We start from the raw sequence: 22,192 nt of genomic DNA on the forward strand, positions 1-22,192 counted from the left end.
ATGTTTCTTTCAGACATAACCTGCCTACAAAGGACTGATCTGCAATCAGAGACACTGGCTGACAGCTGAGCAAGCAGGAGGCTGGGCAGCATTGATTATTCATGAAGGAGGGGTGAGGCCTGCACAAACAACTCCTGTTTGACACTTCATTACAGTAGGAGACCTGGAATTGCATAATCTGCTCCACGGACTAATTACCTAAAGGTACCATGCCGACAAGGGGACTGCCAGCTACAGCACACTGTCACCACCTTAAGTAGGGTCCAGTAGCTGACGGATTCCCTTTAACGTGTTCTTATAATATGGCTCGTTTAGCTGGGTCCATATGTGCCAAATGTATAAGATAAAACTATGCTACATTTTAGGATAAGTTAGTAAAAGAAACTTGGCAAACAATTGACGCCGGGCACTTCTTACTCTAAGGGCTTATTCCCACATCCTGTATTTTAAGGATGCTACGGACGGGGAAGCCCTGTAGTGGAGTGTTTCCCTGCCAGGCATGATGTATCAATATCATGATGGGACCTAGGACTTCACTGCATTGAGCGCTTTCATTAGCAGCCGGCAGTGTTGTCATTTGGCTGTTCTCCCTGAGTTCAGCAATCTGTTTCTCTTAATATCATGATGGGAGCAGGGAAACTGTTTGAATCTTTGTGGCACTGTGGTGACACAGCTGCAGAGATTCAAACAGTTTTCCTGCTTCCAACATGATATTAATACATAATGCCGGGCAGGGAAACACTCCACTACAGGGCTTCCCCGTCCGTAGCATCCGTAATATACGGCATGTGGGGATAAGCCTTTAGCCCTCATCAACATATCAGTTTTTTTTCCTGTCTGTAAATCAGAGAGAGGTTCCATTGATTTCAATATGGTCAGCCACACATCCGGTTTTAAAACTGATCAGTACCGCAAAAAGTAGAATCTGCACTTAAATGCTCAATTTTTGCAGAACATAGGAGCCAATGGGTCACTTTTTAATGAAGGCAGACGGATGGCGCATATTTGTACTGATGCATTGGCTAACAAGCCGTAGACAAGCTCCACCCTGTGGCCATTTATTACCATCCTATCTGTTTTTGTGAATCAACAAAAAACTGCTGGCACACTGATGGTTTCTCCAGGACATCGCTGATCCTAGAAGATAAAACTGATTTTGTGGATGAGGCCTTAAGTGGTCCGACCTGAGTGTTGTCAGTCAGTGCTGCTCTGTGGGTTGTGTTCCTGTATGCACATGCATGTTGTGCGCCATAAGATGCTGCCACTTTGTGGCCTCTTGGCACCTGTGTAAAGCAGTCTTCCTTTTACTGTACCATGACATGTCGTTTGATAAATTGTATTGGTGCTGTAATAAAAATCAATGCAACTGGTACAATAAAGTAGCCTGAGGAAGTGAATAACTAAAACTACAAAATAGATCTAGCCTGCGTGAGCCAGAGCTTCTCTCAAGAAAGTCTACTAAAGATCACAAGTACATTCATTATTGTTACAGTGGCAGTATCATCATTTGTCTTTTTATAACTCACACCCAATATATATATATATATATATATATATATATATATATATATATATATATATATATATATATGCGCTCTGGAATTAAGGGAAGTAATGAAGCAGCTGTGCGGCTCTGTCATTACAGCGCCTCACATATTCATACAGTTCTCCCGCTCCCAGCATCTTATAACAGATGCCGGGGCGGGGGGAGGACGACTCTGTTACAGGCATTCCAAGTCTGTGTTCCGTGTGGCCTTATACTGAATTTTTTCCCCATTAAGATATATACATCAATCTGCTCAGTTTTTCCTGCTCTATAACATGATGGCGATTTGATTAGATAGCAATGTCTTGGTAAGGGTTCCTGTTAGTCACTCCCATTATGATCCCACCCACCTGACTACTATCAGGTGATGGGGGGGGGGGTACTACAGTCAGGGTGTAAAAGTTTTATATTGAGGGGCACGTATTCAGTTTATGGCTATGTTCACACGGCGTATCAGACCGGCCGTTCCGTGACACTTAAGTACCTGCCGGATGATCCGTCCGGCCGCGGAGCTCTGATGCGGGCGCATCAGGGTGCGCCCGCATCAGAGCTTCCCATAGCCCACAGTGAAGCGAGCGGCCGGAGCCGCTCGCTTCACTGTGTGCACTGACAGGTTTTTCTGTGGCCGGAATTCACTGAATTCCGGCCGCAGAAAACTGACCTGTCAGTTTTTTTCCGGCGCCACACAGATCCCGGCCGGAGCGTATACGATGTGTGTACACTCCGTCCGGGATCCCATTGCACATAAGGCTATGTCACACACCGCAAAACTACGGCCGTAGTTCTGCGGCGAGAACTACTGCCATAGTTTTACATAGTGTGAACATAGCCTATGGCTGTATCCATGTTTTCCCAGACAGACTTCCGGCTGCATCTTCCAAGTCCTTAAATAGGGAAGAAAAATAACCGTGCAGACTCTTTCCCACAATGCCATTACAGTAGTCAGACCCCACATAGAATATTGCGGAGAGTTACGGGCACCAGTGTACAAGAATTATCTCCCTAAAGTGAGGGAAATTGGCTTCTATGCCATGAGGTTTGTTTTTTTTTTTATTTCTCTGGAACAACCCTATAGCGTAAGGGGCTGGACTGGATGGATGGATTTCCTCCCCCCCCAGCCACATTATCTTTTAACTTTATAAAAGATATTTTAAACCAAAAGACGAACAATAAAATAACATTTTACATACTGTATTTGTATCTTACAAACAAATCCTTTCAATGCACATACCCGAGAGCCGACACTTCTTATTGCATTATATTGTCCCCCTATACCCAAAGGCTGCTGGGCTATTTTATTGTTGTACACGCTGTATTTGCTTTCCAATCCATATAACAGGAGCTCCTCACCTTCTGTTATATTGTACCAATGAATGCCAATCCTTTTCAACACCAGCCGAGCCGGCAGCATTGCTGTTTTGGCTTTAGATGTGTGCTATCCCATCTCATGTCACCACCTAGCTCTGCCCTAACTCCAGTATAGCCTTAAAGAAGTTGCACAATTTTATTTACATAAAACCCATTAAACTGGTCACTAAATGCTTGTATTTTATATTCTGTCAGCATTTTATTTCAACCGCTTCATGTTAAGCTTACCGTGTCCTGCTTACATTTCTCTGTAGTTTTCTGGAATGTGAGATGGTTCGGTTCAGGGTTGCACAATGATTTTTTTTTTTTTGTAATCAGTCGGCCACATTGTCAGATTGCACCACTCCAGGGGGACAGGGGTATTTCCATCTGAGACATGTATGGCTTATCAAAAGCGTAAATGTCTGATAGAAGAATGTATAAAGGATGCAAGCAGTGGTCACAACTAAATAATTAAAGGACAAGTCCATTTTTGTTTGTTTCCCCCCCCCCCCCCTGGGAGTCAAAACACATTACAAAGTTATATAACTTTGTAACGTGTTTTAATAAGCCTTCCATCCTCCATTATCAGATGACTGACAGCTTGCTCAGCTCTGATTGGCTGAGCAAGCTGTCAGTCATCTGACACTCCCTTGCCCCTTCTGTGACATCAGCAGATGAATGACACATTGCTCACCTCTGATTGGCTGACTATGCTGTCATTCATCTGAAGCTTCTAGCCAAAGATGCACAAGAAAAGAAGATGCGAACGACCAGAGCTTCTGTTTGCCACTGTTCCTTTCCTTTTTTTTTTTTTTTTTATTAGTGCCAGAGTTGTCCTTTTAAGTAAATCATGAGAAGGGGGTGTACCTGTGCTCCCAAAATGTAAGCACAGTAAGAAGAAAAGAAAAGGGGTAATAATCAGATGTGCACACACACTTAGTTAGTGCGGGCTACAAGAAATAAAAACAGCGCTTTTTTTTTTTTTTTTATGTACACACACTTCCTGGTGCAGGATGTCTGTAAAAACCATTGTGGGCTCTTACAAAAATACCAGGTATACATTAATACAATAATGAAACACATCCATGATGATGATGATGACTAAAATTCACAAGATAAATTGTATAAATGTGCAAATAGAAAATAAAGGACAGAAAAACATGAATATATGCAATAAGCCCAATATGACCAGAAAAAAACAACAACACACAACTTGTAACCTGGAACAGCAGTGTGCAGAACAAACTCCACTGGTTAATTATGCACATATAATGCCAGTAATTATAGGAATGTAATGGTGCCTTTACACAGAGATTTATCTGACGGATTTCTGAAGCCAAAGCCAGGAATGGATTTGAAAAGAGGACAAATCTCAGGCTTTCCTTTATGACCTGATCTCTGTTTATAGTCTGTTCCTGGCTTTGGCTTAAAAAATAAATCTGTCTGTTTAAACGCACCCTAACTAACAAGTGGACCATTAGCAATGGGTGATCAGTCAGCGGGAGGAAACATGTACTGCACCTGCACGGACCAGACAGCACCAAAGTCCCTGCAATGCCTGCTACAGTATATGTGCCTGCTACCTATGGATGTAATTGTATAATGCGCATTCGGTCTGTGATGCGTTATCACATGACCCAAGATACCAATAATCATGGATGTAAAGCAACAGATAACAATACGGATCACATGACTCATGAATACCCACAAGGATTAATGTAACGCAACAAACAACAATAAGAGGATGAAAACTGGTATATCCTTATTGTATGTACCATTACTATATAAAGTGCGGAATCGTGAAAGTTGTAATGCTAATCCACCAACCAGATGGCAACAAGATATTGTTGGTGGATTAGTGTTATACTTACATGATTTATTACACACTTCATATGGAAGTATTTGGTACTAACCTAGTTGTTCATACAATAAGGATATTCTATTTTTTTTTTTATCATATTGTTATTAGTTTCTTTACAGCCATCTTTGTTGGCATTCATGGGCCATGTATTGATGGGTCATGTGACCTGTAGCTTTACATTCATTATCATTGGTATCTCATGTTGTGATAATGCGTCACAGGCCGATAGCACATTATACAATTCCGTCTGTAAATGGCAGGTGCATGCACTTTAGACCACATTGCAGGGGGTTTCCGCCTCCTGACTGATCACTGCTTGCTGATGGTCCCCTTGCACGTTATGCTCCTATAAATAGTCTGGTCTGCACACTGTTGTTCCAGGTTGGAGATCTCTCAGGATGTATTGGGCTTATTGCATATAGTCATGTTTTTCTGTTATTCATTTTGTATTTACACTTGTATTTGTATTTATCTTGTCATTGTTGTATTGACGTATACCTGGAATTTTTTTTCTTATGCTGCCCACAACAGTGTTTTCACAGCCTGCACCAGGGAATGTGTATATAAATATTTGAGTGTTTTTTTTTTTTTCTTGTCGCCATCACTCATAAAATATATATTTTGCATATATGTATGTGTGTGCATCTGATTCTTACCCCATTCCTTTTCTCCTTTCCTTATTGATAGAAGAATGCAGGGCCTCCCCCATTTGGGATTCCACAGAGCAGGATACCATACATGCCTGGGACTCTCCAGTGTAGATAAAAGTTACAGAAACTTCCTAGCGTTTCAGTTCTCATAAACTGTGATGGAGATATCCACATGCATAAACATCTGCCTCTCCACCCCATCTACTCATTTCTGGAGTGCTAACACTGGTGAAGATTCTCAGTATGACTATACTATAGACGAGTGATACTTATATGTCCCTGCTCCCATGCAGTATGCCGCCCCACTTCTCTCTGACATAACAATGACATCTTAGCAGACACAAACAAGCCTGTCTGTGTCAAGATGGTTGGGGATGCAAAAGTGGAGCCCGTGGAGCCTCATTGAAGAGTCTCAAAACACAGGACTAGCCAGATATCCCTCTGGGAAGGACCCAGACAAGTGGCAGCTCCTGTTAGGAAACCACCATATTAAGTGGCTCTATAAGTCAATGTAATGACAAGTGATAAATCAAGGCTAGGTAACCATCCACATACAGCTGTTTCGGGGTGTTGCCCCTCATCAGATGGTTAGGGGGCTGCAGGTTGTGCTTATAATGAAGAATATTGTAATTCATACACAATGAACTCATCTATTACAAACTATACCATCTGCCATTGATGTGAATGTTACTGTGACGTGTCTACTTACGTTTCCGTGGAAGCAGTATTACCCAATGCCAGCGCCCTCTTACAGCCGAATATTGCACCTAGGGAATATGCTAGAAAAACAGATCCGACCCATGGAGGCTGCAGCTTACAACTTATAGAACATAAAGGATCTGTTGCCAGTGTCTAAGGCCTAATTCACACGTCAGTATTTTTCATCCGGTTTCCCGGACCAGGAAATACGGAATCCATTAAAACCCATTATTTTCAATGGTGCTATTCATACATCCAGCTTTTTTGCGGATCCGCAATCCATGACAAAAAAACGGATATGTTGTAATACGGTCCGTAATTACGGAACGGACACCCCAATAGAAGTCTATGGAGAGCAAAGTGCAATGCGCGAAATCATCCATATCGCGGATCCATTTTTTTGTGACATCATCAAGCTCCTCCTGCCAGAAATATCCTGCCTGGTAGAAATGACTGTAAAATGGCCCCCAGATGACCATGTGACCTTTTTTTGGGGGGGTTGGGACTGCTAATGACATAATTTTTGGCATCTTCTCTTTTTTCTTCACTACACCTTGTTTTTGTGGATCCGCAAAAAACGGATTAAAAAAAAACAACACAATACGGATGCAAAACAGATGATTTTTTGCGGAAGAAAGATAGAGGATCCAGATTTTAATCCAGGAAAATATACTTTCGTGTGAATGTGGCCTTAGTGTCTGATACCACAGGATACTTTCTGGAGTGAGCAGAGTGGCACAAGGGGAAGTCTACACAGTACTAGGCAGATGACATATTGTTAGGACTGATCTGTGTGTATTCTATTCATGATTCGCAAATAAAACCTGAGGTAAGCCTTACCCTTATAAGAGAACTAACAATCGGCACACTAGAAACATCAGCATGGGGCACATTAGGCGGTACTACAGAGAGGGAAATTAAAGAAAACGTTTCATCTTTTGATATAACATGTTCTTTTAAGGGGTTGCTCACCAAAAATTTTTTCTTTCAAATCAGCCGGTGCCAGAAAGTGCTAGAGATTTGTAATTTACTTCTGTAAGACTCAAGTCTTACAGTACTTATCAGCTGCTGTATGTCGTGCAGGAAGCTGTATTTTTTCCAGTCTAGAAAACAGGAGAGGTTATCTATGGGAATTTGCTCCTGCTCTGGACAGTTCCTGTCACGGACAGGGGTGGCAGCAGAGAACACTGTGTCAGACTAGAGAGAATAGGCCTCTTCCTGTAGGACATACAGCAGCTGATAAGATTTTTTTTTTTATAGAAGTAAATTAAAAATCCCTGGCGCATTCTGCCACCAGTTGATTTGAAAGAAAAATTTTTTGGGTGAACAACCCCTTTAAGGAATGCCTGTTCCTGCTTAAAAATATGCATACAGCAGAAGAAATTTATATAATTCCTAAGTTCTGCCAGTTTACATCTCTCGACTCCTTGGAAACTGTCAAAATATTATAAATGCTACATGATGGGTGTATCAACGGAGTCAGTCCTGTATAAACCAGTCTTTCCGGTGCCATAATAAAGTGAAGATACTTAAAAAAACACAAAAAACTTTCGATTCCTAAGAAACCATTGTCATGGTGTTTTGTTGCCTGGTTTCTTGCAGGTGACAAGATGGCTTCCAGACCATTTAGCCGCTAATTGTTATAACTGTGAGAGCAAGTTCTGGTTGGCGAGCAGGAAACACCATTGTAGGTAAGTTGTACTAATGGTTTCTAAGACATGACCTTGTTTCCTTACTGACTGCTTATTCATATCTTGAATGTCGCTTAGTTACCACATTCACCAGCACACAAATAAGCTACAACGCCAATGAAACTTTCCTCCATCTCAGCCATGTTTCCTTGCAGGAATGCAGAAGTCGGGGCCGAAACGTGGTGAGCTTTTGTTGAGGTTGGTTAGACAGTTTGTTCTTTTGCAGTCACCAGAACTAACAGCATCTGGCCCTTTCAGTCCCACACCATTCCCGTGTGCCTAACATGTCCTAAGAAAGAAGCAGAGAGCCCTCTGTACGGTGGGAATGCACAGCAGCATGTTATAACAGCTCAGAATAGGAAATCGCTTTTTTATTTTTTGTGTGTTGAATATGTGCAAACCTTTGCCGACTACCAGAGCTGTATGTTGTGTTATAGATTCTGCCATCTAGCTTTCAGTATATTTTGTTATTTTATTTCAGCCCCTTCTTCCTCATCTTCCATATTCAATGTCTCCATTATTTGTGGCATTAAGCCATTTTGAAGTTCTTCTAATGGTGAACACCATTAATATGCTAAAAATTAATTATTGGTTAAACGTTCCTATTACATACATGTCCCCATACATTTTGTACTGACAGACAAACCCCAACATTCGTATAAAGTGTACAGTGCTCTCCCAAGACTCCATTGACATGTGTTGGTGGAGATAGGGGTTGGGCATGATGGAAACTCACTGCCTGACCCTTTTGGTCTTGGCGAGATAAGCCACTGTTAGAGCTGTCTAGTTGCCGCTTACTCTTCCCCATGGAGAACACAGGAACATTCATGTGTATAGGCAAGACGGGAGAGACAACTTTTGGCCAAATAATTGTCTGTCCACCAGTTATTCAAGGTGTGTAGCTGCCTTAAAGTGAATGTACCATCAGGTACATCGCTTCACCTTTTTTTTTTTTTTTCTTCTACCTTAATGGATTAGCACCAGTGTTGGGTTGCTGGTGGTGCGGTACTTTTTTAAAATGACCTTTTGGTTCCTGCACTCAGCACCGCTCTTTTCATAAGTACTAGCCGGCCCCCCAGTGACACAAAACCCCCTCCGTAACGCAGCTGCGTTAGAACCAATTGATTGTGACCTATAAATATCAAGATTATAAATTGAATATAAAACAGATATGCATGCTGCCCGCTACCCAGTGAAATTTCACAGAGTTTGGTTTAACAGCTGTGTTGCGTATATGTATAGCAATTGCATGTACTGAGCTTCCTACTTGCATGTCTATTGTTTCCCAGTGCATGTCTTGTAGAAGTTGTAGTACTGTGTAGTGCTTTCCATGTACCAGATGCAAAGGGTTTGTAATAGCCGCAGTCAAGAAGGGGTGGCTTACTCTGCACATATGTTTTAGCTGTAACAACTATTATACAGTGCTTTGTTTTTATATCGGTGGGCTTGGCAATGTAGGACTTTGCATCCTACAAATGGTCAAAGACAAGAATTTAAAGCATCATTGTCACATTAAATAAAAACATATCGCAAAGGCATGCCAAAAGTTTTGATCAGGACTAGTTTTTAAAGGGAATCTGTCAGCACCCGGGCCCTACCCAAGGTGCTGACAGTGTGCTGTAGTTGGCAGTCTCATAGTGAGCAGATTACCCTTTGGTAATTTGTCCATGGAGTGTATTATGAGCAATCTTGGGTCTTCTGCTGTAATGAGTCAAAGAGGAGTGGCTCAGCATCTGTGTCGCACTCTGGCACACCTTACCACTCCTTCCTCTTGAATAATCTCTGCTGCCTGGCCTCGCTCGCACTCTCAGGCAGTCTCTCTGCATGTTTGTTTCTGTCATAAACTGCCTGCAGAGAACTGTTTTGCAATCAGATATAGTTGAATCTCCTTGCCTAATTGTGGTGGAGCTGTGGTCTAGGGGTATCATCTGTCTAGAGACCAACAACTGTTTTTTTTTTTTTTTATTCCTGGGTTTGATTCCCCTGATAGAAAAATAGTTAGCTGTTTGTTTTTCCTCATCATTGTATTAAAAAACTGATTTTTTTCAAAACTAATTTTAAAAATGGTACAATAATGAGAAAAATTTACCCTTAGAGCACAGCTCCAGCACAATTAGGCTAGGATTCAACTATATCTGATTGCAGATCAGTCCTCTGTAGGCAGTTTGACTGAAACACTCAGAGACAATAGCTGACAGCGTGAGTGAGCAGGAGGCCAGGCAGCAGACATTCTTCATGAAGAGGAAGGAGTGGTGAGGCGTGTCAGAACATTGCACAAACGCTGAGCTATAACTCCTCTTTGACTCTTCATTACAGTAGGAGACTGTAATCCACAGCACACTGTCAGCACCTCAGGTAGGGACAGGTTCCCTTTAAATCCTTGTCAATGCCCTTTTCTAGGTATCCGTGCTCCAACATCATCCACAAACCCAGGTTCTGGAAGACTGAGTGATGGATGCAGTTCTTCACAGGAGACTGGCTGTATTACAATTGGGCCCTGGCATCCTTTGCTGATCATGACATGAACATGTTCGGGCCATTACTTGGCAATGATTCCATTTGGGTTCTTTTGGTTTCTCTGTAAAGTGAAACTCTGAGCAGAGATTTTTATAATTTGTAGAATGGGCCTAATAGAATCTTGTCACAAACAAACCAGGACAGTTCATTGCAAATTTCCAAGTTCATGTGGCCACTGGATTCTTAAAGGGGTTTTCCCAACTTGCAAAGTTGTTCTCTATCTACAGGATAAAGGATAACTATCTGATCACAGAGGGGATCCAACTGCTGCCCCCCGAGATCTGAAGAATGGGGACCTGAGTCTCCCATTAGAAGCATTAATCATTCTTTGTGTGACCGGCTGAAAAAATCCGAGCACAGCGTTCTGCTGTTTCTGCAGCTGCCACTGTGACTAAATGGAGCGCCTACATGCATGTACGAACCATCACTATTTTAAAGGGAGACTCAGGTCCCCATTCTTGAGATCAACGTCTGTCCTGTGGATAGGGAATAACTTTGCAAGTAAAAATAAAAAGGGGTCATTCAGGATTAGAAACAGGACCACGTCTGTCCTCAGGTTGTGTGTGGTATTACAATTCAGCTCCATTGACTTCAGTGGAACTGAGCTGCAAAACCCAAACTGAGGACAAGAGTGCTGTTTCTGGAGAAAAGTGGCCATGCTTGTCCAAGCCTGAAACTAGCTTCAAAACTTAAAGGACTAGACCAAGTGGGGGAAAAGAGTTTGCCCAGGTTTGTCATTAACCATAGCAGGTCCATCGTCCTTATTATAAAATGTTGCCTGGGGTTTTACTGTAACTGTAGATTACTTTTAACTTTGTTTCATTTCTGTTAAAGGAATTGTGGCAATGTTTTCTGTTCAAGCTGCTGTAACCAGAAGGTCCCTGTTCCGAGTCAGCAACTGTTTGAGCCCAGCCGCGTATGCAAGTCATGTTACAACAATCTTCACTCCAGCTTGGAACTGGAAAACGCAATTACAGCTTCATCTAACTAGGCAATCATCCTTCCAGATGGGCAGAGCAGACCCCCTCCCCACCCTTCTCCTGCAAATCTGCTGGAAGAACAAGCTATTGAAGATGAGATGCTAAGACAGAGCGCTGTCTTCTTTTTCTATTGACTGCCCTATATCTTTTCTGCATTCTACATACTTTATTTTCTGTCTTATATAGGAGCAGTGTTTGGGCTTGATGGGGAAAGACATCATGGATCCCATGCTTTCGTCTTTGCTTTGGAAGCCGCAGAAGACGTTCAGTATATCACTTCTAAAAGGACAGTTGAGGCCTCTTTTAACACCGTGTATAATATGTAACATGAGCCCTACAAGGGGTCATTCAGTTATGTGTATTGAAGAGGAAAGTCACACAAAGTGTGATACCAAGGTGCCCAAATCAAACATTAAATGTATCCCGACTTAGCCACAACATGATCTAGTCTGATTATTAAGTTAGGAGAAAAACCTGAAATTGCATCTGTCAAGGTATTCTCCATCAGTATAGTTCTAGCTTAACCCCAGTCTGTGATGTCTAGTTCAGGCCTCTGCTTTTCACACTAAGAAGCAGTACTAGGCTGACCTGTAACTGTATGTACTGTAGACATTGTATGGCAAATACAATTGACCAATCTAATTGTCTGATTTTTTTTTTTATAGCATATTCACTGATTGGCACATGTTGATGAAAACACGGGTTGTAATTGTGCCGAGTGTTTGGATTAGGTAAACCAGATTGCATGGTGGCATTGAAGGATGAGATGATTGGCAGAATAATTCTACAAGAAACTACAATTTTTATTAAGCACTTTTAACAGTCCTCACAGGTGATAGGAGAATTCTCAACACTAAGCACTTCATCTACCGCAGTACTTTGTTTGTTTTTCTTCTGAATGCCCCCACTACACACACAGCCATCATGTGTTACAATGGCCAAAACATGCCTCAAGCATTGTATTTTAGGGTCCATATTAAAGGGAATCTGTCAGCTCCTGGGCCCTACCTGAGGTGCTGGCAGCCCCCAGTGAGCATGGTGACTTTTTGGTAATTTTCCATGCAGCGGATAATGTACAATCTTATGTCTCCTACTGTAGTAAAGAGTCACAGAGCAGTTGTTCGTGCCATACTCTGGCATGCATCCTCCTCCCTCTTCATGAATAATCAATGCTGCCCGGCCTCCTCGCTCCGCTGTCAGATTGCAGATCAGTCCTCTGTAGGCAGTTTATGTCTGTAAGAAACACTCAGGTATAATTGAATCTCTTCTGCTAAATGTGTTAGAGCTGTGGTCTAGGGGTAACTCACCTGTCTAGAGACCTGCCAGTAGTTCATTCTCTGGTTCGAATTCCCTGATGGAAATTAAATAGATGTTCTTTTTCCCACATTATTGTATCATTTTTAAGGCTATGTTCACATATTTTTGCTCAGTATTTTGGTTAGTATTTTGCAACCAAAACCAGTAGTGGATTGAGAACACTGAAAGGCTATGTTCTCACACTGTTGAAATTGAGCGGATGGCCGTCATTTTAATGGCAAATATTGGACGTTGTTTTAAAATAACAGTAATTATTTGCTATTAAATGGCAGCCATCCACTCAATTTTAACAGTGTGAGAACATAGCCTGTGTTCTCAATCCACTTCTGGTTTTGGTTGGAAAATACTGAGCAAAAATACTGTGTGTAAACATAGCCTTAAAAATGATACAATGATAATAATGATAATGAGAAAAAAAACACATCTATTTTATTTCCATTAGGGGATTTGAACCAGAGAATGAACTGCTGGCATTTCTGTAGACAGGTGAGTTACCCCTAGACCACAGCTCCAACATATTAGGGAGAAGAGATTCGATGATACCTGAGTGTTTCTTTCAGACATAAACTGCCTACAGAGGACTGATCTGCAATCTGACAGCTGAGTGAGCAGGAGGCCGGGCAGCATTGATTATTCATGAAGAGGGAGGAGGATGCATGCCAGAGTGTGGCACGAACAACTGCTCTGTTACTCTTTACTACAGTAAGAGACATAAGATTGTACATAATCCGCTGCACAGAAAATTACCAAAAAGGCACCATGCTCACTGGGGGCTGTCAGTTACAGCCCACTGTCAGCACCTTAGGTAGAGCCCAGAAGCTGACAGATTCCCTTTAAGTCCACTGTATTTGAACCATCCAGAGTTATGTAAGTGGAACTTGCTAACCATAGGATTCTATTATGATCAAAGTTAAGTTCAGTAGAACCAGTTTCTCGTAAGTGCACAGTATAGACTTTGGAAAACTGAAATAGTCTTGAACGATATCTAAATAAATTACTTTAAAATGGGGAAGGACAGTTGATTATAATGTGAGTATTGTGGGAAACATGGGAATTTTTATTTTGCACTTTTGATTATTTTTATACAAATATTTATTCCAAACCCTTTCTGCCCCAGCTTGAGTGCACTTACTTAACAAAGCTGCAGTTAATTTCTGGGAGGCTGCTTCTTTGTGTGACAGCAGGGATAGTGAATTACGGAGGGAGGGCAATAAACTTTCTCTACTGCAGTGCAGCTGAGCCCTTGTAAAAATGAAAAAAAAAAGCAAGAAAAGGAATGTTGTGATATTAGTTGACAAAGACATTTTGGTGACAGGGGATTCACTCAAGTTTTAGAAGTGAAAACCAGGAATTTAGATTGTAGGAGTTTGTCACAAATTGTCCTAAAAGAAATTTGGTGTATTATATTCTAATAGTGGCTTCACTTGCAGCATGTCCTAGGTTATTTATAAAGTTCATAGGGACACACATTGTAAATTAAAGGAAGTGTACAATTTTGCAACTATTTTTATTGGTTCAGTGTATCTAATTATATTTACTTTTATTTAAAAAAAAAAAAAAAAAAAAAAAAAGCCTAAAAAACGATCATTTTGTGTCTATAGCCGTAATTCAGCCTCATGTAAAAGGGGAGTAATGTGATTGTAGGATCAGACTACGCAGAGTTTTTTTTGTAGACTAACCATGGAGACACAGGTTTGCAGTAGGGTTTTTTTTTCTCGTTTTATATATATATATATATATATATATATATATATATATATATATATACACTGTATATATATATATATATATATATATTTTATTTTATTTTTGCAGTTTGCATGGTAGCTTCATTTTATTCTTTTTGTTAGATGCACTGGAACAGTATACAAAATTAGTTGTAAAAGTGACCATAACCTTTAAGTCCTGAAAAATGTAAAGGTTGTGCTTATAATATTGGCAACCTCTGATCTGCTGTTTGCTCCTTATATTAAAAAAAAGTATGAAACTTATTCTGGTGCTTTTGCTTGGAGAGAACAGTTTGTTTCAGGATAATGTGTGAAGTTTATAAAAAAAAAAAAAAACTAATATCTCAGTCTGGGGTAACAGCTTTTGAAAATACCAGATAAATTGTAGGGGTTTCACCCCTTGTCGACTATATATTCATGCATTGTTGTTGCATCACAACAGTTCAGCTGTGGAGATAAGTGAACCTTGAGCAGCTATAGGCTGTATCTATGTTTTCCATGTAGCCTTATGGTTACATCCATCTTCTCCAGCAAAAAAAAAAAAAAACGGATGAAATATGGATTGCAATAAACAGATGCATTTGTGTGCATCCGTTTTGATCCGTTTTTCCATTGACTTCCATTATAAAAAAAAACAAAAACGGATCTGTTTTTTTTTTTTGACGGACACAAAAACATTGCCGACACTTTTTGTCCGTTAAAAAAAACTGATCCGTTAAACGGATTGCAAAAACGCAGTGTGAGCCCACCCTAATCTAATGCTGCATGCTCAAGGTTCGCTCATCTGTATTTAGCAGCCATTAGCCTGAGTATTCCAGGTGATAGCCTCTGTGCAGTAAAGCACTTTTCTCCCCTCATTGCTCTACTTTTTTGTTCTGTATGGGATCTGATTTGTTACTATTTAGATTGTGTGTGTATAATATATATATATATATATATACATACACACACATATACACACACACACAACTTTCTTGCCCTTCAAGTTCTAATGAAGCAGATAAAGAACGTCTATATTTTTCTTTTGTGTCAAAGCAAGAGGTAAATAATTTAGCATTGTTGACTACATTAATAATAAAGTGAAATAAAGTTCAGAGCTCGCAGTACTGTCTGTAGTGAAATATTTAGAAGACTTATTTATTAAGCATTGCTTGCGTTTTTTTCCTTTATTGGCTTTTTAGTCATTTGCTTTGGGGTATGCATATGGCAGAAGTGTAACTGACCACTAGATGGCGATATATTTATATCTTGTACTATCAAAATAGCAATTGGCTTACATATGAATGGCAGAACCGAGTTATATTTTATATTGAAATGCTGCATTGCCTTAAACTCCATTATATGGTAACTTATTGATCTGCATTTGTTGTTTCTCTTATATAAGCACTTTACAGTCTATTTTCTAAAATACATACATACAGGTATACCTCACTAATCACCTTTAGGGGGACATGAGTATAACTGTACATTCCTTGCTTCTGAGAATTATTAAAATACCATAGAATCTGATTTGTCCCCTAGTGTATTCCTTATGTGTATTGTTCACTAGTATAAAATACGCTTCTTGAAAGATTAAAAAAAAACATATTACAGAATGTAACAAAATGAAGTTTAGTTATGGTCGGCTGCCATGTTGGCACTAAATGATCACTGCCAAAGAGATTCAATATAAATATATATATATTTTAATTTTTTTATTTTTATTTTTAAATTCTTTATTTAGAAATCCACAAAAGAGTGGGGGCGGCAACGCCTCCCCTCCCACTTCCAAGCACAATACATGGTCTAAGAAGGAAAGGCAAACCACTGAACAGACTCTTCAATAGGCGACAAACATTATCAACATTAAGATAGCATTAGGTAGAGAAAGAAACATGCAATATGTAAACCAGCTCATGGAAGCAGAAAGGCCATCACCACCCCTCTCCCGGGACCTCATCCATTTTATTGTAACCGATAGAGTTGGCCTCCCAGCCGGGGGGGGGGGGGGGGGGGGGGGGGGGGGGGGGGGGGGGGGCAACCCATCGACAGAGGGACGGGTGATAGAAAGTAACAGTGTAACGAGGTCACTTGGACCCAGGAAGAAAAAAAAGTGCGGAACAACAGAAGAGAAGAGGGAGATTTAGGACTACGGAGAAAGAAAGGGAAGAGGGGCGAGACAAAACACACTCACAAACGAACAACAAAAAAAAGGGGGGGGGGATAAAGAATGAGGAGGGGAGGGGATCCGGTGTGGGGAGGGACGGCGGACCTAGCAGCCCTCCCGGCAGAGTACACATCTCCGAGTGCGGTCAAATGTCGTCAACCTGAATCAGGTGACTCTTTAAAAGATTCATATATTTTTACTGTCTGGGCAATAGACACGATTCTGCTCTTCTCACACAAAATCTGTACCATGTTGTGCTACAAAAGCCAACCGCAGGAGCAGGGCACACAATTGCCGTCTGTCATCTAGCCATTCAGGACCAGCTCTATACTTGTTACTCTACAGTGTGTTTAGGCTTCTAGACAATTATAGAGATGGAAACTTCATTTTCACTCATCTATTCCAGTGTCTCCCAAGACCATAGAGTACAGGTTGAGTGTGTGTCTACAGTCTGGACAGTGGCACATGTGGGGAATGATTTGTTCTTTGTGAATACACAGCTATAGCCTAATCCAGTGATGACCACCTAATCCATCTAGATGTGGGGGACTTCAAGAACTGTAAGTCAAAATGCTGTTGATGCAAGTGCTGTATCCTTAAAGGAGTACACTAGCAGACCAAAAAAAAAAAAAAAAAACACAGACACACACAGCTTTTATAGTGTACTTACTATCCCTCTGGTGACGATCGCCGCTTGACTTTCCTGCCGGCCGCGTCCCCATCATCTCAGTCTGCCGTCCTCAGATCTTCCCTCACTTCGCGCCAATCAGGACTAAGCAAGCTAGAAGCCATGTAATGCGCTCCAGCCAATGAAAAGGCTGCTAGTGCGCAAGTGCACCAGCAGCCTTTTCCTTTTCCATTCACCGCTGTGGAAGACGCCAAAGAGGAAGACGACCAGGCCCCCCCCCCCCCCCCCCCCCCCGACGACATCGACCCAAGATGGCGCATGGGAGAAGAGAACGGGGTCGACAGTTATTTGGTATGTATACTTTATTTCTCTTCCCGGAGGGGAATGGGGCCAGATAACATATTAACACACATTACAAAGTTATATAACTTTGTGATGTGTGTGTTAAAGTGACACTGTCACCCCTTTTTGCATTTTGACTGCTTTCCACAGGGGTAAAGGGTAAATGTTACAGCTTTCATTACTTATTTTGTATCACACCTCATGATGCTTGTTCGTGTAAAAAGTTGTTTTTAATCACCTGTGGATTGGTATATGTGGACGGGGCTTCGCGGCCGATGTGCAACATTGCTCCGCCCCTAGCGCCACTTAGCCCCACCCCATCCATGATGTCATCGCCACATAGGCTGGCCCTTCCAATGGGTGCTGAGGGGGGGGGCCTATGCAGTGATGACGTCACGGATGGGGCAGGACTAAGTGGCGCTAGGGGCGGAGCAATGTGGCACACAGGCCACAATGCCCCGCCCACATATACCAATCCACAGGTGATAAAAACAACTTTTTACCAGAACAAGCACCATGAGGTGTGATATAAAATAAGTAATGAAAGTTGTAACATTTACCCTTTACACCTGTGGAGAGCAGTCAAAATGCAAATAGGGGGTAACAGTGTCACTTTCAGCTTAAAAAAATTGATGGAGTACTCCTTTAATTATTGTCTACAGTCAGATCCTTAGAGGGGCATCTAAAAGCTCCACTGACCAAGAACCTGGGCTGGGGATTTAGAGAGAGTCCATAAAGGGGTTATCCAGCAATAGAACAACATGTCCACTTTCTTCCAGAGACAGCACCACTCTTGTTTTCAGTTTGGGTGGGGTTTAACAACTCATTTCTATTGAAGTAAAAGAAGCTTAATTACAAATTTCACCTGAACTGGAGACAAGAGTAGCGTTGTCTCAGCGGCCATGTTTTTCTCACACTGGATAACCCCATAAAGGGGCCTTCACACGTTTTTCAGGCCTCAAAAAAAAAGGCCAGAAAAACTGCTACTGCATTACCCCCCCCCCCATGCATTTGCTTCTTTCTGATGTTTTTGACTGTATGTGTGAATGATCGTTTTTGTGGTTTAGGCGCTTTCTTTCACTGCCATCAAATGACCTAGTTGCTGGACCACAAAAGGTGAAGGAAAAAAAACAAAAACAAAAAAAAAAAAACACCATACGCACAGCAATGGCGTTTTTGAGACAACCAGAACAATCCCATTGAAGTCTATGGTACAAAAAAGCGCTAACACTCTCATTGGCCTCCAGATAACGTCTGGTTGCTGGCGCTTTTGCGAGAAAAAAAAAATGCCATGGCATTTTTCCAAGATTTTAAGGCAGTGTGAAGTCAGCCTTAAATGGCTCTAAAACTAAGAAAACCTGCTGGTACATCATCCAGCACACTTCCCAAACATATGCCTGTACCCTGCTTGATTGATTGGCAATCTTACCTTTATAAAGTCCTACGTTGTATGCCAATTGCGGCCAAGTAGTCATCTGGGCGTATGTCTTCTCCATGTAGTCACGGTCCTGGGCGGGTTTCAGCACTGTAATCACGCCCCTCTGGGCATGAATGAAAGCGCTCTTGTCCTGTGACATTACCCAGGGGCCGGCACTGCATGACGGTACGCCAAAGTCTTTACTACGCTGTGCGGTACAGCGGGAGAAGACGGAGCTGTACTAAGCAGCGCAGGTGCAGTACAGCAGCTTCTTCTCCCACTGTACTGCGCATATGCAGTGTAGAGGGGCATGATTACAGTGCTGAAACCCACCTAGGACTGTGACTACATGGAAAAAACATAAGCCCAGATGACTACTTGACCGCAATTAGCATACAGTGATGTGATTAGCATACAGTGGGTGATGTACCAGCACGTTTTCTTAGCTTTAGGGCAAATTTTGATGTGATTGGTTCCCTTTAAGGTAGGATCCTGTGAGGAGCTAATCCTATAGTTTGCACTTCTTAAGATACTGGAAATGCCATTTCTTTGAGGCGCTTGTACATTGGAGCATGGAGGGACCTGCTGTAGCTAACACCTCTACGAAACAGCCATCAGGAGGATGCCATGGAGCTTTTCTTCCCCTTTTGGCCAGCAAGTGAAGTTTGGGAATCTATACATGTTCTCCCAGTGCCCATAACTGAACATATGTTATCTGCAGTCAGGCTTACACTTGGATTAAACAGAATGATAAAATAACACAAGTACTGGGAAAAATAGGGATATTTATTGTTCTATGCTTTCAACTTTGTATAAAAACTGTTCACAATAGAGAGAACCCATATTGCAGCAGCTGATACAACTGCACCAAGGAAAACAAATTCAGATTAAGAACAATGTTAACATTCAAAAATTGGGAAAAATATGATTCCACCTGCTTTGAACAATGGCTTTTAAATGTTTGTTCTGCTCCCGCTCTATGAAAACTCTACAGGGGACAAGGTTAGACACCAAAGGCAACAAAATTTTACCTATGTGGTAATAATATGCTGTTTGGCATTCAATTAAGCTGACTAGTGTAAATTAGTGGACATGTAGCACCTAGATTTTATTCCTGATTATAACCAGATATTGAAAATGTTATTTTTTCATTTAGATTTTTTGTACATTCTTATGGGGGCTGCCATTTGACCTGAGCAATTTTTAACAGCATTTAATGACACGCTTTACAGCAATCCCCATAGTCATATTCGACAATAGACCAGACCTGTCCCCTTGAGATTAATGTGAAACATTACTGAGCATACTGTGAGGGGTCACTACACAGGGAGCTGCTATTGTCTTGGGACCCTTTTACATGGCCCAACATGAGGCTATGCAAGGACGCAAACAAATAATGATAAGCTAGATTGGTGCTTATTTGCACAAGAGGCCAGGCCACACGAACGTTCCCTGTACTGCTCATGCAAACATGGAAAATGATAGCACCGACATGCATATATTTTTGCTGCCAGTTTCCAGATCACACAAGCAGTGCATACATACCTTCTGCGCTGCTGTATCTTCGGGCCACACTGCCTCCTCCAGCTGTTAATCATTCTGGACGGAAGAGCCAGAGAGGGGGATGCCAGATCACACAGCAGCACTGAAGGTTAAGTATTTACTGCTTGTGTGATCTGAAAACTGACATCAAGGATATATGTACATCTGTGCTGTCAGTTTCCCTTTGCTATCTGCTGCATATTCCCAGTTTACAAATAGCAATAAAGAAGCACAAAAGATGCAATCAGTCGTTTTTCCGCTTATTGCTACCACTTTCCCTTTTTTTAGATCAGTTATTTCTCTGAAATGAGAATCAAGCCTGAGCAGTCTCCATAAAATAAAAAAGTACTATAGATATGGCAGAGTTTTTACACCAGAGCCATTAGGCACTTGTGTTTTCTAGGGACGAGAAGTTAAGAACCTGCTACAAAGCATAAACACTACAATGATCACTGCTCTGCATATAGATTTACTGAGGTAGTGTATTAATAACCAGTACTGTATGTGCATATAACTATTTATGCATGAGGGCGGTTTCCCTTTAACCATTCACAGTGGGGACAAGGTGATTGATTCAGTGCTCTTATTGAGCCCTGAGACTACCACTCCATGGTGCACAGCTATTTCTTATTCTCCCCATTCAGGGGGCAAGGCCAGAGCTGGGGTTTTTTGTCACATAGGCACTTTCCCTGACTTCTCTGGCCCACACGCCTGTCTGCTGTCTGCAATGATAGTGCTGGAGAAAGTGCACTTAACTGAACAAAGGTGGCACTATGCTGGGCTTATAGTTTACATAGTACGCTACTAGATGGCATGTGGTTAGAGAATGGGTTACTGACGCACAGGGTTTGCAACGTGCTATAAAAGTTTAAAGCAAAGAAACAGCAGCATCACATCAAGGAACTTGTTACACTAAGCACTGAGTGTACTAGGAGACAACTTTCCCCTGACAACAGGCAGTGAACAGCAGATTACAGAGAAGGGGCACACATGGTGGCCAAAACTTTAGAGTTGTTTTACTGGGTTAACTGGGTCATATTTGTAAATCACTTAATTTACTGAAAATATTAGGAATTACAGTGGCTACCACATGGAGAGAAATGTTCTTGCCAAAATACTTCTGCAAAATATTTACTCATGATCGTATTCCTATGTCAATTTGTATGTGACTATAAAATACTAAGCCTATGACATTTTCTCACAATGTTTCCGTTTTTTCCTAATTTCAGATTAGCTTGTCATCAAAAATATTCCTCTGTTTTATAAGAAGAAATTTAGGTGGGAATTAAAAATGTCTAACCTATAGCTCTCCCTTTAACAAAGGACTGTTTCCATACACAAGCTTTGTGTTCATTGCTGCTGCATCTGAATTATAGCATCCTGAAGCTTCAGCTGTGGTGACAGGACACAGATCTTGTTCACTCCATCTGAGAAAAGACCAAAGACAATGTACTTAGAGATACACTTTTTTTTTTTTTTTTTTAAGGTGTATTCTGGACACATGCCTTTTGTCCCTACCTCACTTCCTCTTTCACCCCTTTGAAATCTTTCGGCTTCACACTCTTCCTTGTGTAAGGATGGACTTGTCTCAGCAATAACTTCCTGCTCAGCCAATCACTGACTGAGCCGGATACCAGTGCAGTCTGTGATTGGCTGGGAGGGCCATCCCTGCTCAGACAACTCTATCTCGGAAGAAGATGAGGGAGCTTATTCTGGCACAGCAGCCTTAGCATATTATTATTATTATTATTATTATTATTATTATTAATAAGGCGGCAT

General features: G+C 41.4%; 2 protein-coding genes across 10 annotated transcripts in view; one reads left to right on the forward strand and one right to left on the reverse strand.

Annotated features, from left to right (window-relative positions):
• Positions 1-11,936, forward strand: part of MTMR3 (myotubularin related protein 3) — a 59,323-nt gene extending 47,387 nt beyond the window's left edge. For 3 of the 7 annotated variants that reach the window (XM_069961459.1, XM_069961464.1, XM_069961460.1), the window contains 3 exons: positions 7,709-7,797; positions 7,953-7,979; positions 11,149-11,936. In XM_069961459.1, the coding sequence (XP_069817560.1) occupies positions 7,709-7,797; positions 7,953-7,979; positions 11,149-11,305 (273 nt within the window). In that variant the 3' untranslated portion in view covers positions 11,306-11,936. The remainder of the gene's footprint in view (positions 1-7,708; positions 7,798-7,952; positions 7,980-11,148) is intronic. The other 4 variants (XM_069961461.1, XM_069961465.1, XM_069961462.1 and 1 more) reach the window with 3 other exon arrangements.
• LOC138785469 (acyl-CoA dehydrogenase family member 11-like) overlaps positions 1-22,192 on the reverse strand; it is a 70,356-nt gene that overhangs the window by 3,792 nt on the left and 44,372 nt on the right. The window contains exon 15 of one of the 3 annotated variants that reach the window (XM_069961467.1): positions 21,714-21,840. The exons of 1 other annotated variant lie outside the window; for it this stretch is intronic. In XM_069961467.1, the coding sequence (XP_069817568.1) occupies positions 21,714-21,840 (127 nt within the window). Of the gene's footprint in view, positions 1-19,636; positions 21,841-22,192 lie in introns of those variants that run through there. One more of the 3 variants, XM_069961466.1, reaches the window with a different exon arrangement.

Source organism: Dendropsophus ebraccatus, chromosome 3, assembly GCF_027789765.1.
Source record: "Dendropsophus ebraccatus isolate aDenEbr1 chromosome 3, aDenEbr1.pat, whole genome shotgun sequence".
In the NCBI taxonomy this organism is placed as follows: domain Eukaryota; kingdom Metazoa; phylum Chordata; class Amphibia; order Anura; family Hylidae; genus Dendropsophus; species Dendropsophus ebraccatus.